General features: G+C 45.7%; 1 protein-coding gene across 1 annotated transcript in view; it reads right to left on the bottom strand.

The window, feature by feature from the left end:
* Nucleotides 1-13,990, bottom strand: part of LOC137434796 (uncharacterized) — a 30,546-nt gene extending 16,556 nt beyond the window's left edge. Inside the window, exons 1-4 of the mRNA XM_068127921.2 lie at nt 13,526-13,990; nt 11,856-12,183; nt 11,629-11,733; nt 9,276-9,401 (exon numbers count right to left, since the gene is read on the bottom strand). Of these exons, the coding sequence (XP_067984022.1) occupies nt 9,276-9,401; nt 11,629-11,733; nt 11,856-12,183; nt 13,526-13,699 (733 nt within the window). The 5' untranslated portion in view covers nt 13,700-13,990. The remainder of the gene's footprint in view (nt 1-9,275; nt 9,402-11,628; nt 11,734-11,855; nt 12,184-13,525) is intronic.
* Nucleotides 13,991-14,447: the final 457 nt, after the last annotated feature.

Here is a 14,447-nt window from a genome sequence, read left to right as displayed (position 1 = left end):
ATTTCAGATTTATCATAGTTAAGTTTGAGGAAGTTGATTTGAAGCCAGGATTTTATTTCAGTGATGCAGTTTGTCAGGATAGAGTGGGTGGCGGTGGAGATGGACTTGGTGGAGATGAAAAGCTGGATGTCATTGGCAAAGCAGTGGAATTGGAGACCATGACGGCGGATTAAGTGACCAAGGGGGGACAGGTACAGGATGAAGAGGAGGGGGCCAAGAACTGAACCTTGGGGGACACCTTGGGGGAGGGGAGCAGTGGGGGATTTGCAGTTATTGATGGAGATGAACTGGCGTCTGTCGGAGAGGTATGATTTGATCCAAGAGAGGGCAGTGCCGGTAATGTTAAAGGTGGTTTTAAGTCGGGTGAGGAGGATGGTGTGATTGATGGTGTCAAAGGCGGCGCTGAGGTCGAGGAGGATGAGAATGTTGAGGTTGCCAGCGTCAGAGGAGAGGAGAAGGTCGTTGGTTATTTTGAGGAGAGCAGTTTCAGTACTGTGGTTGGAGCGGAATCCGGATTGGAATGTTTCATACAGGTTATTGGCAGAGAGGTGATGTTTGAGTTGAGTGGCTACAGCGCGTTCCAAAACTTTTGACAGAAAGGGTAGGTTGGAGATGGGTCTGAAGTTGTTTAGGGTGTCAGGGTTTAGTCCAGGTTTTTTCAGAATGGGGGTAACAGCAGCAATTTTGAGGGATGGTGGGACGATGCCTGTAGACAGGGAGGAGTTTATTGTTGCAGTGATAAGTGGAGAGAGAGCAGGAAGGGAGGCCTTGACAAAGCTGGAGGGGATGGGGTCAAGAGTGCAGGTGGCAGTTTTCATTCCTATGAGGAGTTCAGAGAGGTCAGTAGGGGAGACTGGGGAGAACTGAGACAGGGGTTGGCAGGATAAGGGGGGGCAGGTGGTTTGAGGGGGAGCAGGTGCGGTGGTGGTTAAGCTGCTGTAGATGTTGTCAATTTTGCTTTGGAAGAATGAAAGGAAGGAGATTCAGTTGCCTACTGTGAATGACTGGGTGGTGGTGTCCAGGGGGCTGAGGAGTTTGTTTATTGTAGAGAAGAGTGCTTTTGGGTTTCCAGAGCCAGAGTGGATAATTTGAGAGTAGTCGGTGGAGCGGGCGCGGGAGAGGGCATCTTTGTACTGTTGTCGGTGGTCCTTGTAGGCTTGGGAGTGAATTGTGAGACCTGTTTTATTGCGGAGTCTTTCAAGTTAGCGAGCACGAGTTTTCATCAGGTGGAGTTCAGGGGTAAACCAGGGAGCAGAATGGGTGAAAGAAACTGTTTTGGTTTTTATAGGCGCAAGCTGGTCAATGCAGGAGGAGAGAGTGTGGTTGTAGTAGTCAGTGAGGTCAGAAGGGGTGTGGAGGTCAACGAAGGGAGAAGTGGACATTTTTTCAGAGAGGGTGGATGAGAATGAGGTAGGTGAAAGAGCGCTTAGCTTACGAAATTGAGAGTGCGATAATGCCTTGGTGTTGGGGTGGGGATGTTGATGGTCATAGTGATGGCTAAGTGGTCAGAGAGGGTGAGGTCGGAGCCAGAGAGATGGTGCAAAATTAATCCAGTAGAGCAGACAAGTTCCAGAATGTGCCCACGGTTATGGGTAGGAAAGTTGACATGTTGAGTGAGGTTAAAGCAGGTGAGTAAATCAGTGAAGTCAGTGGTTATTGTGGAGTCAGTGGAGTCCATGTGGATATTGAAATCACCGAGGAGGAGGAGGAGGAGGTTTATGGAGGAGGTTATGCACTTTTTTCAAGTAATGCACCATTTCTTCCTGAAAATTGTTGAAATTTAAAAAAAAATTGGTATCCACATATGTATTTATTTGGTTTGCAGTGGAAGAAAACAAAAAGGCTGAAATACATCACTAAATCTTAGCTTATTTCACACAGAAATCCTAAAATGGCCCAGACAATATTATTGACATGTTGCAGAAGTTGTTAGAAATAATTAGATTTCAAGCAGGTGATTCTCCTTTACTTTGGAATTGAACTCACCTGTGGTAAGATACAGGTGTCTGCATTATAAAAATCACTCATTAAACCAGTTTGAATGGAGAAAACGAGTCACTCTGCTGTTTTGTGTCACTGTGTGTACTGCAATGAACATGGAGAAAAGAAAGAAAACCAGAGAATTGTCTGAGGAGGTCAGACACAAGATTGTAGCAAAGCATGGACAATCTCAAGGTTACAAGTCCATCTCCAGAGACCTTGATGTTCCTGTGTCCACCGTACGCAATGTTATCAGGAAGTTTAAGGCCCATGGCACTGCAGCCAACCTCCATGGACGTGGCCGCAAGAGAAAACTTGATCCAAGATTGCAGCAAAGGATTGTTTGAATGGTGGAGAAAGCATCTCCATCAACTGCCAAACAGTTTCAAGCTGACCTTCAATCACAAGGTATGACAGTTTCAACTCGCTCCATCCGCCGCCAACTCAAGGAAAAGAGGTTCTATGGTAGGAGACCCAGGAGGACTCCACTGCTAGGAAAGCCTGACTGGGGTTTTCCAAAACACACCTGAAGAAGCCAAAATCCTTCTGGGAAATAGTCCTGTGGACAGATGACCAAATTAGAGCTTTTTGGTAAAGCACATCATCTCTATGTTTACAGAAAACAGAATGAAGCCTTCAAAGAAAAGAACACCTTCCCTACAGTCAAATATGGAGGAGGTTCAGTGATGTTTTGGGATTGCTGTGCTGCCTCTGGCACTGGGTGACGAATGTGTGCATGGCATCATAAAATCAGGAGATTATTAAGGCATTTTGGAGCGCAACGTTCAACCCAGTGTCAGAAAGCTGGGTCTCCGTCGAAGGTCATGGGTCTTGCAGCAGGACAATAACCCCAAACACACTTCAAAAAGCACCCAGGAACGGTTGAAGACAAAATGCTGGAATGTTCTGAAGTGGTCAGCAATGAGTCCAGATCGAAATCCCATTGAACACCTGTGGGGAGATCTGAAAACAGCAGTTGGGAGGGAGAAGCCACCCTTCAAATCTGGGAGAAATGGAGCAGTTTGCACAGGAAGAGTGGGCCAAACTGCCAATAGAGAGGTGCAGGAAGCTCATTCATGGCTATAGGAAGCGCTTGACTGCAGTTATTTTGTCCAAAGGCTGTGCTACCAAATATTAAGTCGAGGGTGTCAATAAATTTGTCAATGCCATTTCTTTTTATTTTCTGATTTAAAAGAATATATTAAGTTCTGAATCAAAAACAAAGGTTCTGTAATATTAACAGTGAAATAAAGAATTGTGGAGACTGAATACTTTCATCAATTTCAGCTTATTTTTGGAGAAAATTGTGAGTTATTTGAAAAAAAGTGCAATGATGCCAAAATATATATATATATATGCTGTCTTGTCACTGAACTACTCCTTCAAACTTTTGTGAAATCGTACCAAGCTTCTGGTATGCACATATCTCTCCGGTGGGTATGTCCTAAGGGTATTTTTTTTGAAAAATTTATTATTATATATATTTTTAATAAACAATTTCAACTTCAATGTTCAACTTAAATCGTTTAGAAAATGTAATATAACGTGTATTACAAATACATTTGTGCAAAATAATTGTTTGTATTATGATTGATGTAAACCATGACAACACAATCACTAGGGTACAATCATTATCCTCATCTAAAACAAGCCCGTTACTCTGATGACGCGTGGTGAGGCAAGCGTGGTGAGCCGAGCCAAGCGAGTATATCTATACACACAGACACAGACACACACAGACACACACAGACACACACACACACACACACACACACACACACACACACACACACACACACACACACACACACACACACACACACACACACACAAGGCCATTTTCCCTGCAAGAGCGGGGGTTAGCCTTGCGGTCCCCATGACAATCTTCTCCATTTTGCCCTATTTTCTGCATCTCCCCTTGTCAACCCCCTTGCAGGCATTTCTTCTTCGACCATCTTTAGCCAAGTCTTTCTCGGTCTTCCCCGTCCTCTACTTCCTTCTACATTCATTTCCATCACTTCTCAACCAGTCACTTTCATCCTTCCTCAACACATGACCAAACCATCTCAAACTGTTTCTCTTCACAGCATCCATCACAGGCTCTATTCCCATCATCTTTCGCAATTCATCATTTGTCTTCCTCTCTCTCAACGATACTCCACACATCCACCGAACCATTCGCATTTCCACCCTTTCCAGCCTTCGTTGCTGCTCTACGTTAATTACCCATGTCTCGCTCCCATAAATCATAACACTTCTCACACATGCAGCATACACCTTTCCCTTCAGCTTCAACGACACACCCCTCCTCATCAGCACGCCACTCAGTTACCGAAACTTCTTCCATGCACATCTCACTCCAGCAACCGTTGCCGAGTCTGATCCACCTTCTCCATTCAGCATGTCTCCTAGGTAACAAAATGTTTTCACACCTTCCATCTTTACGCCGTCTCCAAGATCCAACTCAACATTTCCTCCATCTGCAGCTCCCTCTGTGCACACCTTACACTTGAATGTAGCTGCCACACTGGTTAATGACCCTCTCAAACCACTACATTTTTGATGAACCCACTCAGCGCACATTGTACATTGAATGGAATTCACTCCGACACCCTTCCTGCACACAGCACACGGCCACTTCCCAGTTCTTTCCACCTCACCACATGCTTTACCACTTGCCATCACCTTCGTTTTTCTGATATTCACCTTCAGACCTTTTGGCTCCATACATTCCTTCCACTTGTTCATCTTCTCCTTCAGTCCATCCATACTTTCTGCAATCAACACCAGATCATCTGCATACAACAACTCCCACGGTAAACCCTCCTTTACATTCCGAGCCAGCACCTCCATCACAGCTACAAATAGTAGTGGACTTAGCACCGACCCCTGATGCACTCCCACCTTCACCTCAAACTCACCACTGTTCCCGTCCTTCGTCCTTTCAGCTGTGCGCGCTCTTTTGTACATTGCCATCACTACTCTGATCAACCATTCCTCCACTCCTAACTTTCTCAATGCCCATGTCACTACTTCACGTGGAACCCTATCGAATGCTTTCTCCACATCAACAAACCCAAGAAACAACTTCTTCCTCTTCTCCATGTACTTCTCCTGCAACTGCCTCATAATAAAAAGCACGTCTGTCATTCCTCTTCCTGGCATAAATCCAAACTGCATTTCGTCACAATCTTCACTTTCTTCCTTATCCTCCTCTCCAGCACCCTTTCCAATACCCTCATTCCATGCTCCAATAACTTTATCGCTCGATACGAGCCACAGTCCAGAGGGTCACCTTTCCCCTTGTATAGAGGGACGAGGGTACTCAGTTCCCAATCCACTGGAATGCGGCCTTCTTTCACCACCAGATTGCAGATCTCTGTCATTCTCTTCACACCCCAACTTCCTGCTGCCTGCTGCCTTCAACATATCTCCCACAACTCCCGTCGGCCCTCCCGCTTTTCTGCTCTTCATTGCTTTTATCGCTTCTTTTATCGCTTTCAAGCCTGGTGTTGGGCTAGCGGCTAGGGTGCCAGCTTAGGATCCAAGGATCCTGGGTTCGAATCCCGGTCGATCGCTGAATTAACGCCAGGGGGGTTGCCTCAGCCTGTCATCCTTCCGAGGTCGGCTAATTGAGTACCAGTTCACTGGTAATTCCCTGTGTGTCGTAAAAAGGCGACAAACAGGGTTGGCGGCAGGAAGGGCATCCGGCCGTAAAACATTGCTTCAAAAAGGGGACCAAAAAAAACAACAACCACAGTCCCCGAAAAAGGCCAACCCCCGCTTTGCGGGGAAAAATGGCCTCTAAACGGTGGTTTTATTGCTTTTATCGCTTCCTCAACTTCCTTCTTGGTTATCTTCTCTGCCGGTCCTAAAACTGGGTTACTCTCTGATGTTGCCATCCCATTCATTCTCTGCATTCAACAGTATTTCCATATATCTCTTCCATCCTCCTTTAATTCCATCTGGGTCCACAACGATTTGTCCCATTTCATCCTTCAAGCAACTCACCCCCATCACATCACACCTCTCTTTCGCTATCTGCTTTGCAATCCTGAATACCGCTCTCTGACCCTCTTCCAAATCCAAGCGTTCTCCGAACATTTTCCTACATGCCTCCTGCCCCTTTGCTACCTCTTTCTTTGCAGCCTTCTTGGCTGCCTCATAACTTTCATGCTCTGCCTTCTTCTGCCCCCATACCCTTTGCCTTCTGCCACTCCTTGAACGTCTTCCTCTTCTCGTCAATCTTCTTTCCAACTTCATCATCCCACCACCATGTTTCCGAGTGCCTCGGTGGTCCTTTTGTCCATCCACATACCTCACCAACGGCTCCCAACAGACTATCTTTCATTGACATCCAACCACTTTCAAGCTCAACCACATCACCCTCTACCATACTCAGCCTCTCTTTTAATGCCTCCCCCACTGTCACCTCTTTCAACCTCCACACCTTCATTCTCGGTTGGTACTTCACCCGCCGAGCTTTCCTCGCACCTTTCACCCTTATGTCACAGAAAACCAAGGGGTGCTGTGAAACAGCCTCCTCTCCCGGGATCACCTTTGTGTCCCGGAGGTGCCCCCTATCTCGCCTACGCACCAGCAGGCAGTCAACGGTTGGTGTCGACCCACCTGACGTGTATGTAACAAGCTTATTATCCTCTTTCTGGAACTGAGTATTACAAATCAACAAATCAGCTCCATCAGCAAACTCCAAAATCCTTTCACCTTCTCCAATTCTCACACCACATCCGTAACCCCCATGAACTCCCTCAAAACCGTCCCTACTCCTTCCCACATTCCATTTAGGTCTCCTCCTACCACAACTTCCTCATCGTTCACGTTTTCCATCAGCTTCTCTATCGCACACCAGAACCTGTCCTTCTCTTCATCGCTCCGACCGACCTGCGGAGCATATCCCGAGATGACGTTCACCAAGAGCTTTCCAATCATCATTTTCACCATCATCAACCTTTCACTCACTCTAGTCACACTCACCACACTGTCTACAAACTCCGCAGAAAACAGGACATCAACACCATTCATGCCTTCTGGGCACCCTTGCCACACAAACTTGTATTTCTGTCCCTGCCTACCCTTCACCATTCTCACACCACTTCCCTTCCATCTCGTCTCCTGCACACAACATATGTCCACTCTTCTTCTGACCAATACTTCCACCACTTCTCCTGATCTCCCTGTCATTGTCCCTACATTCCATGTCCCAAACCTGAGAAACCGATCTCCACGTCGGGCATCAGACGTTTCGTCGTCATAAATGGAGAGATTTCCACCCTTGCTTCGATTGGATTCCCCACCTTGAGTTTTGACAAGAGGGAGTGGGGTCCCCCACGGGGTACTTCGGGCTGTAATCTGCCCATATGTAGTTGTGATTGTCATGGTTCTCTTTTTGAGGCAATGTTTTTATGGCCGGATGCCCTTCCTGACGCCAACCCTTTTAGTCGCCTCTTACGACACGCAGGGATACGGTGTACCTATTCTAAACCGGGGCACACACCGGATAAATACACATATATATATATATATGTACACATATATATATATATATATATATATTGTTGTGGATTTGAGAATTGTGTTGTGTTTATTATTATCGTTGTAAGTGTAATGAATTCTTGTAAATATCACCCTCCAGTTTGTGTATAAAGGTCAAAGGTCGTCCCCTTAGTTATTCCATATGCAATCACGTAGCAAATCATAGATTTCCTTTTTTTTTGTAGTTATCTCCTTATTCTATGTAGGTTAAGGCTCTGTTCCCACTGGTTAACACTGCATGGCATCGAGTGAAATAAGATAGGATCCCTCCAACACCCCCAGGGCCTCCTAAAAAGCGCCGGTACGGTGGCGTTTGCCACTGCTGCCCTTTGGCTGGGGCTCGCTCGAATCGCCCCAAAACCTCCATTACGCACGATGGTCAAGTTGGGAAAGAAAGGCGTGTCTCCACCTCGTCATCGGAGGGTGGGGCCAGGAGAGCCCCTACAACCAACCAAGCACGAGGGGTTTGGCTTGAGAGGGCTGAGGAAGAACGATCGGGGAGGTGCGCGAAGGTTAGAGGGTGTGGCCGATATGACCCGCGGCGGGACGGCCCCCACCTCAGATGAGTCCTGGGAAAGCACGAGACGTCCCCACGGCGGCACGAAGAGACGATTGAGGAAAGAGAGAGAGACGTGAGGGGGTGCCTGTATTGCGGCAATAGGCCGAGACCCTCTAGGCCCTATTGCCGGTCGGTGAGACGCGACGCCGTTTTTGCCAGGTTTTTTGCTTCGACCCCAAAGCGTGGATCGGAGCGCGCGCTTGGAGCCGGACCTCGACGCCACCATCTACCATTCTACCTGGACCCTCCTCTGCCGTCCCAAACCATTCCTGTCCTTCCATCCTTTTGTGTACGTGAGTTTGTTTTGTGTGTTCTGTCCTGGGTTATAAGTAAGTCTGTATAAGCTAGAAATTGCACTGTGTCCTTCTGGTCCGTCCCTCTTTCTGTCTTTATTTTCGTATCCTTCCTTCTCCTTGGTTACTTTTGACTTGTACATAATTAGTTAGTAATAAATCATATTTGTTCCTCCTTACTCTGCCTTCTTTCCTTTACATCCGTTTCGTCCTTGTCTTTTCCCAATTGAATACCTGTGGCACGATTTGGCCAACGTTTCGGAATCGGGTTAGTGAATGCTAATGACTCGAACTTCGGGTTGCTAAAAACTGCTCGGCAACTAGACCATCTAAAACCGGGGTTCGAGCGGGAGTCCCTCCCTTGCTTCACGGTCAGGAGTGGCACTCAGGTCCTTGGGACTTTTTGTAGACCAAATACCCTGGCTGCTCCCGACCGGAAGGAGCGTTGGGACCCCCAGGACTCACGTCGGTCAGTCGCGGACAAGGGGATTAATCCCCCCTTCTTAAGGGGGAAAGGCCGACGTAGAGATCCGTAACAATATATATATATCGTTTTGGCCCTATCACCCAATGGTGATGAATCACTTGTAGAATATTTTTTAAATCTCGTTTCTGGATTTGGATCTTGACAACAATAGTTGACAACACTTGTTTACACACAATCTCAAACAAAAAGAATATATAAAGAAACTGAAAAGCTCTTCATTCTTAAATTTGTCTTGTCCATATACTTTACATTCAGTGAGCTTTCAATTATATTCCACAAATAAAATACGATTCAATAAATCCTATCGGACAAGTAACCATACTTGTTACATGCGTCAATTTGGTTTCAATGGAATAGGTGAGAGTATAGCCTGGAACATTTCATTTCATGCAACTCAAAGCACCTTCAAAGCGTTCTTGCTCAACCTTGATGACTGTTAGCAGCTCACGTGCCCTGTTGTCAGCCGTCTCTACACTGGAAGAAAGATGCTCACTCGCCTCACCCACCATTTGTGCGACTTCCAAATGCTCTACACAAAGAAAAACGGTACTGCACTCAGAATAATGAGCCTCGGCACACCATGTGTTGGGACATAACCTATTTAATGCAAGTACAATTCCAATACAGTCTTGTGATGCAGGTTGGTATGGTAGCTTAATGGGGAGGACACATCTGCATCTGACTTAAGATTAAAATCCAACTGAAAGCAGCAGATTTAAGGAAAGTATATACGATGCATTTGGAAACCAAGTTTGTCTTATGGAAAACCAAGAAAACGTCCCTATCCACTTTCAATTAAGCATACTGCTGGCTACCCAGTAGTAAAATCGTAGTAACTCCACATTAACTACAGTTGCCTGTAGTATTGATGAAATAACCAAAGTTCCACTGTCGTATACATTTTTCGTAATTACTGTAATAGATAGTTCACTGCAGTAAGAATAGAATACGCACTCTGACCTTTCCCTAATTGATGGTAAAATCTAATCAGTTCATCTTTCCATCATAATATATACTTGTACCAAGTTTGGTCAAAATCCCATCACTGGTTTACAAGTTAGTGCAGTAACAGAATTTTTACCTAGAGGGACCTCTGAACTTTGACCTCTTGACCCCAAAATCTAATCACTTCATCTTTGCATCATTAATGTCTCTGGCGACTGTCAATGGTGGCATACAAAGAAATCATCGTATCCAAATCCAAATCTTCACCCAAATCTAATCAATTCGTCCATTTTCACACACCCAACCTGTCCACCAAGTTTCGTCCAAGTCCATCGATAATATTTTGAGATATCCTGCTGACAGACAAACGGATGAAAACATAACCTCATTTCACCTTTGGTGGTGGAGGTAAAAATGCAATGCACTGTATTAATAGTGGAGCTACCGGTTGGACACAAGCAAAGGGAGATGAAACAGGAACTAGAACGGCCCCCAGTAGAGAGCATACATCTGCCTGGTTGGCCATATCACTCAAAGGTGAAGAATCACTTTTAAAAATCCACTAGCCGGATCCAGATCAGGATCTTCACAAAAATTGAATCGATTCTTCCTTGTCACACACACAACCTGTCCAGCAAGTTGCGTCCAAATCCATCCATAACTTTTTGAGATACCCTGCTCACAGACAGTCGTAAATATATAACCTTCATCCACCTGCTGTGGTGGAGGTAATGATATAAAAGAAACACCTGTTACATTTGCAGCGTCTCGATGAGGATGATTTGGTGGGAGATTTTTATTTTTTATTTGTATACAAGATCGAAGCTCGTGAAAGAGCTAACATTAATTACACAAAAAGTCAAACCGACACACAAAACACAAAATAAGGGGAGCGGTTGACAAGATGGGGAGGGAGGGGGAAGGACACAAACACAACATTTGAGCGCAGGGACATCGGGAGAAATGTGGGAGGGGGAGGGCTTGGAGGGAGGTGGGAGAGGTATAAAACATATGGACACTGCTATGACTTCTAGGAAAGAAGTTGGAATTTCAAAAAAGTGTATCTGGGGTGAATTATCGGGGGTAGAAAAGATAAGGTTTTGGATGGGGGAAGATAAGAGATGGTGGTGAACAGCTGCTTTAAAGACCTGGAGGGAGGAGTGGGATTGAAGGGAGTGGGGGAGTTTGTTCCAGAGGTGGGAGTAAAGAGGAATGAAAGAGTGAAGGTGAGCAGAGAGCCTAGATTTTGGCAGTTTAACCATAAGAGGGTTGCAGGCAGATCTTGTGCGACCTGAAGGAATATTGGGGGGACAGAGCACAGAGAGAGCTGGTGGAGCAAGGCCGGAGAGGAGTCGGTAGAAGACAGAAAGACCACCAACCTGCCTGCGGTGAGTGAGTGCACCGAGCTTGCATGCAGACTCTTGCAGCTCTTAACTGCTTATGCAGTTAACGCGATGCAACTCATTTGCTTTTTAATACTGTGCTTACTTCTCAGTGATGAACTAAACATTTATTTTTCTTGGAATGTTCTTGCGAGTCTTACAAAATAAGAAATAAAAGAAATCTTGTACAATATTAAAAAGAATTGTACACAAATATTTTAAGGGAGGGCGGAGGAAGGGCAGGTCTAATTTTATGGTTATTCTATTGGAATGTTAACACAAATACAAACACCATGAATTTGCACAATGAACATATTATTTAAGCATAAACAAAATCCTTTAAAAGGAAAATAAATAAAGTCAATCAACCCAATTTCTTTTTTGCCTTTGCAGTGGACATGCTTCTGTTTTTGTAATCAAAAATCTTACCTTCCCACTTTTCCTCCTCCTCAAAGTCATAAGCCAACCTCTCATCATCTTGATATGCCATGGGCAGAAGAGGCAAACCTTCTCCATCACCATTTGCATCAATCTCTGAAAAATGCCCAAAAAACCCCAAAAAACAACTAACGTCAGGACCTGGTTTAAACACGACTAGGTTCCTTACATGGCCAAATGACAAACTTTTCACCATTACAAAAGACCAACTCTCTCACCTGCTTCTGCTGCAGTAGCCACTCTCCTCTCACCTACTATACCAGGCCCGAGCGCCGGTTCTAATGCACCGAGCTTGCATGCAGACTCTTGCAGCTCTTGAGCTAGTGTTCCAAGTGTGGCCACCACCGCCACCAACAGTGCACGCACGACACCCCGCAAACATCCCTCCGCACCCGCTCCAACTTCAGCACCGGCGGTCTCCCAGCCTGCTCGACCCGAATCGTCCTCGCGCTGCTGGACTGGCAGCCGGCGTACAATACGCCGTAGCACGGCATACAGGGCAAAGGGCAGCCGTGACTTCGCCACACTTAGAAATTCAGCCATAACCTGGAAAACAACTCTTTCAAGTTAAAGGAGAACGGACATGAGTATAGACATAAAATGCTTAAGATTAATTAAATGTAGCAACAAAAAAGATTAAGTTTGGCGCAAAAATTGTTGCTCTAGCATGCGTGAATCGTGAGATATCCGAGTATCAACAACAATCAACATACAACAACAACAATCAACATCAACATATTTCATTCACTTTCTCTAGTTTTCAGTTTGAGTGATACAGTCATACAACTCTCGAATTTTATCTTGTGTTCCAACGGTGGTGTACCATTACATTTCTCACAAGACCAAATGATGCAGCTAAAGCATGCATATGTACCTACATACATGCAAACATACATAAATACATCTCACATTCATTTAATTAGGCAGCAGACGGCGATAATAATTATCGATGCTGACATTTCCTGTCCAAGTTACTATGGACCATCAGCCAGACCTAGACCAGTGACCACCGTTGATTAATCTGTAGCCTCATCCTTCTTTGAAGCACCTCCTATTTAAAAAAAAAAATGAAACCCCTGTACTCATGGCACAAGTGGGATGGGGAAGATAGGTAGGGGTGGATCAGTGAGGTGGGGGTGGGGAAATCAGGTGGGGAGGGGAAGTTATGTAGGTGGGTGTGGGTGGCCCAGTTAGGTGGGGGTGGGGAAATCAGGTGGGGAGGGGCAGATAGGTGGGGGGGTGGGAAGTTTTGTGGGTAGGTCAGTTAATAGGTGAGGGAGGTGTAGGTAGTTAGGGGGGAAGAGGCAGCCAGGTGGGGAGTGGGCAGTTATGTGGGGCTAGAGAAATCAAGTGGGAAGGGGAAGTTGTGTGGGTGGCCCAGTTTGGTGGGGGTGGGGAGGGGCAGGTAGTTGAGGGGGGGGGGGGGGAGCGGGAGCAGGTGGGGAGTGGGCAGTTATGTGGGGGGTGGGAAGTTTTGTGGGTGGGTCAGTTAATAGGTGGGGGAGGGGCCTGGCTACAGGTAGGGGAAGGGGTGGGGCAGTTGTTCGTTACATAACATGTGGTTACGTGGACATGGACATGGTAAACAGTTTAAATTTGAAATAAACATCTTCTTCTTCAAATAAAGTGCAGACACCTTCAAGGAATATTATCGCCCCGAGTATCTTAGAGAACATTACAAATGCACACTAGATTATGATATTCTCAAATCTCAACGATCTTTACGTTAAATATTATTTGCAAGTGAAGCCTCTGATTTTCATCCATTCAATCACCACAACCCTGCGCCCCCGTAACCCCAGCAACGCAGTACCACTTGTACAGTATTATAGATCCCAAGCATATTGTATTGCGAGTGCATCTATCTGTCCCGCAAACGCAGGCCTACTTGAGGGTCATCGGCACACGCGAGCAGCTCATCGTATCCGCTGATCCCAAGTTCCTGACCCATGGCCCTGGCGAAGCTGGCCTTCATGCCCTGGGCACCCAACCAGGCAGAAAAGTCCGTTCGTGGACCAGGAACCGGGTCTTCGTAAACTGAAGATCCCCCAGTGGAAGCCATATCCGGACTATTACTTCTTTCTGATACTTCTATTCTAGCCTCGTCCTTTTCCTTCTATTCGCCGTCGATAAGGAAGAGGGGATGGGGAGAGCAGCTAAACTGAAGAATCGATAAAAGACAAAGAGAATAGAAAGCGAAGAGAACGCAGTCAGTCAGATAGAGGCGGGAAGAGTTAAACTACAACTACAACTCTCACAATGACAGAGATATACGATCGACTCTTAAATACAAGCAGGACACACAAAGCCGAGGGGCAAATCAGATTTCCTCTTTTGGGGTTATTCCTTCTTTTCTTTCATTCTATATATTCATTTTAAACATATTGCGAATTACAAATCCAATATGAACTTCGTTTTCCTACCAGCATCATTGAACAAATATCGGGTTTACTTTTCATAACCAAGAAAGAGGGCACCGTTCAAATAATCGACTGAGTGCACTGCCGCGGACAACATTACCATGGCCCTCGCAGAATGACCAAGACACCTGAATCACTTTCCAGCTGACAACCAGAAAATTTTCCACATTGCCCGTCAGGCAACAGAAACCACTACAAGTTAAAGTGGTATGGGACATATATTTTTGGGCTATCTGCGTTTGGAATATTGTTTGCTTTATAACCTTCACCTGCTTATCGCAACAAATACCTGACTTTCAAAATGACGTATGAATACTAAATGAAGCCTTTTGCGCATGTGGTGTGTGTGTGTGTGTGTGTGTGTGTGTTTATGTATGTGTGTGTGTGTGT

This window comes from Myxine glutinosa, chromosome 1 (genome assembly GCF_964187855.1).
Source record: "Myxine glutinosa chromosome 1, kmMyxGlut1.1, whole genome shotgun sequence".
Classification (NCBI taxonomy): domain Eukaryota; kingdom Metazoa; phylum Chordata; class Myxini; order Myxiniformes; family Myxinidae; genus Myxine; species Myxine glutinosa.
This window is presented reverse-complemented; position numbering and strand designations above follow the sequence as displayed.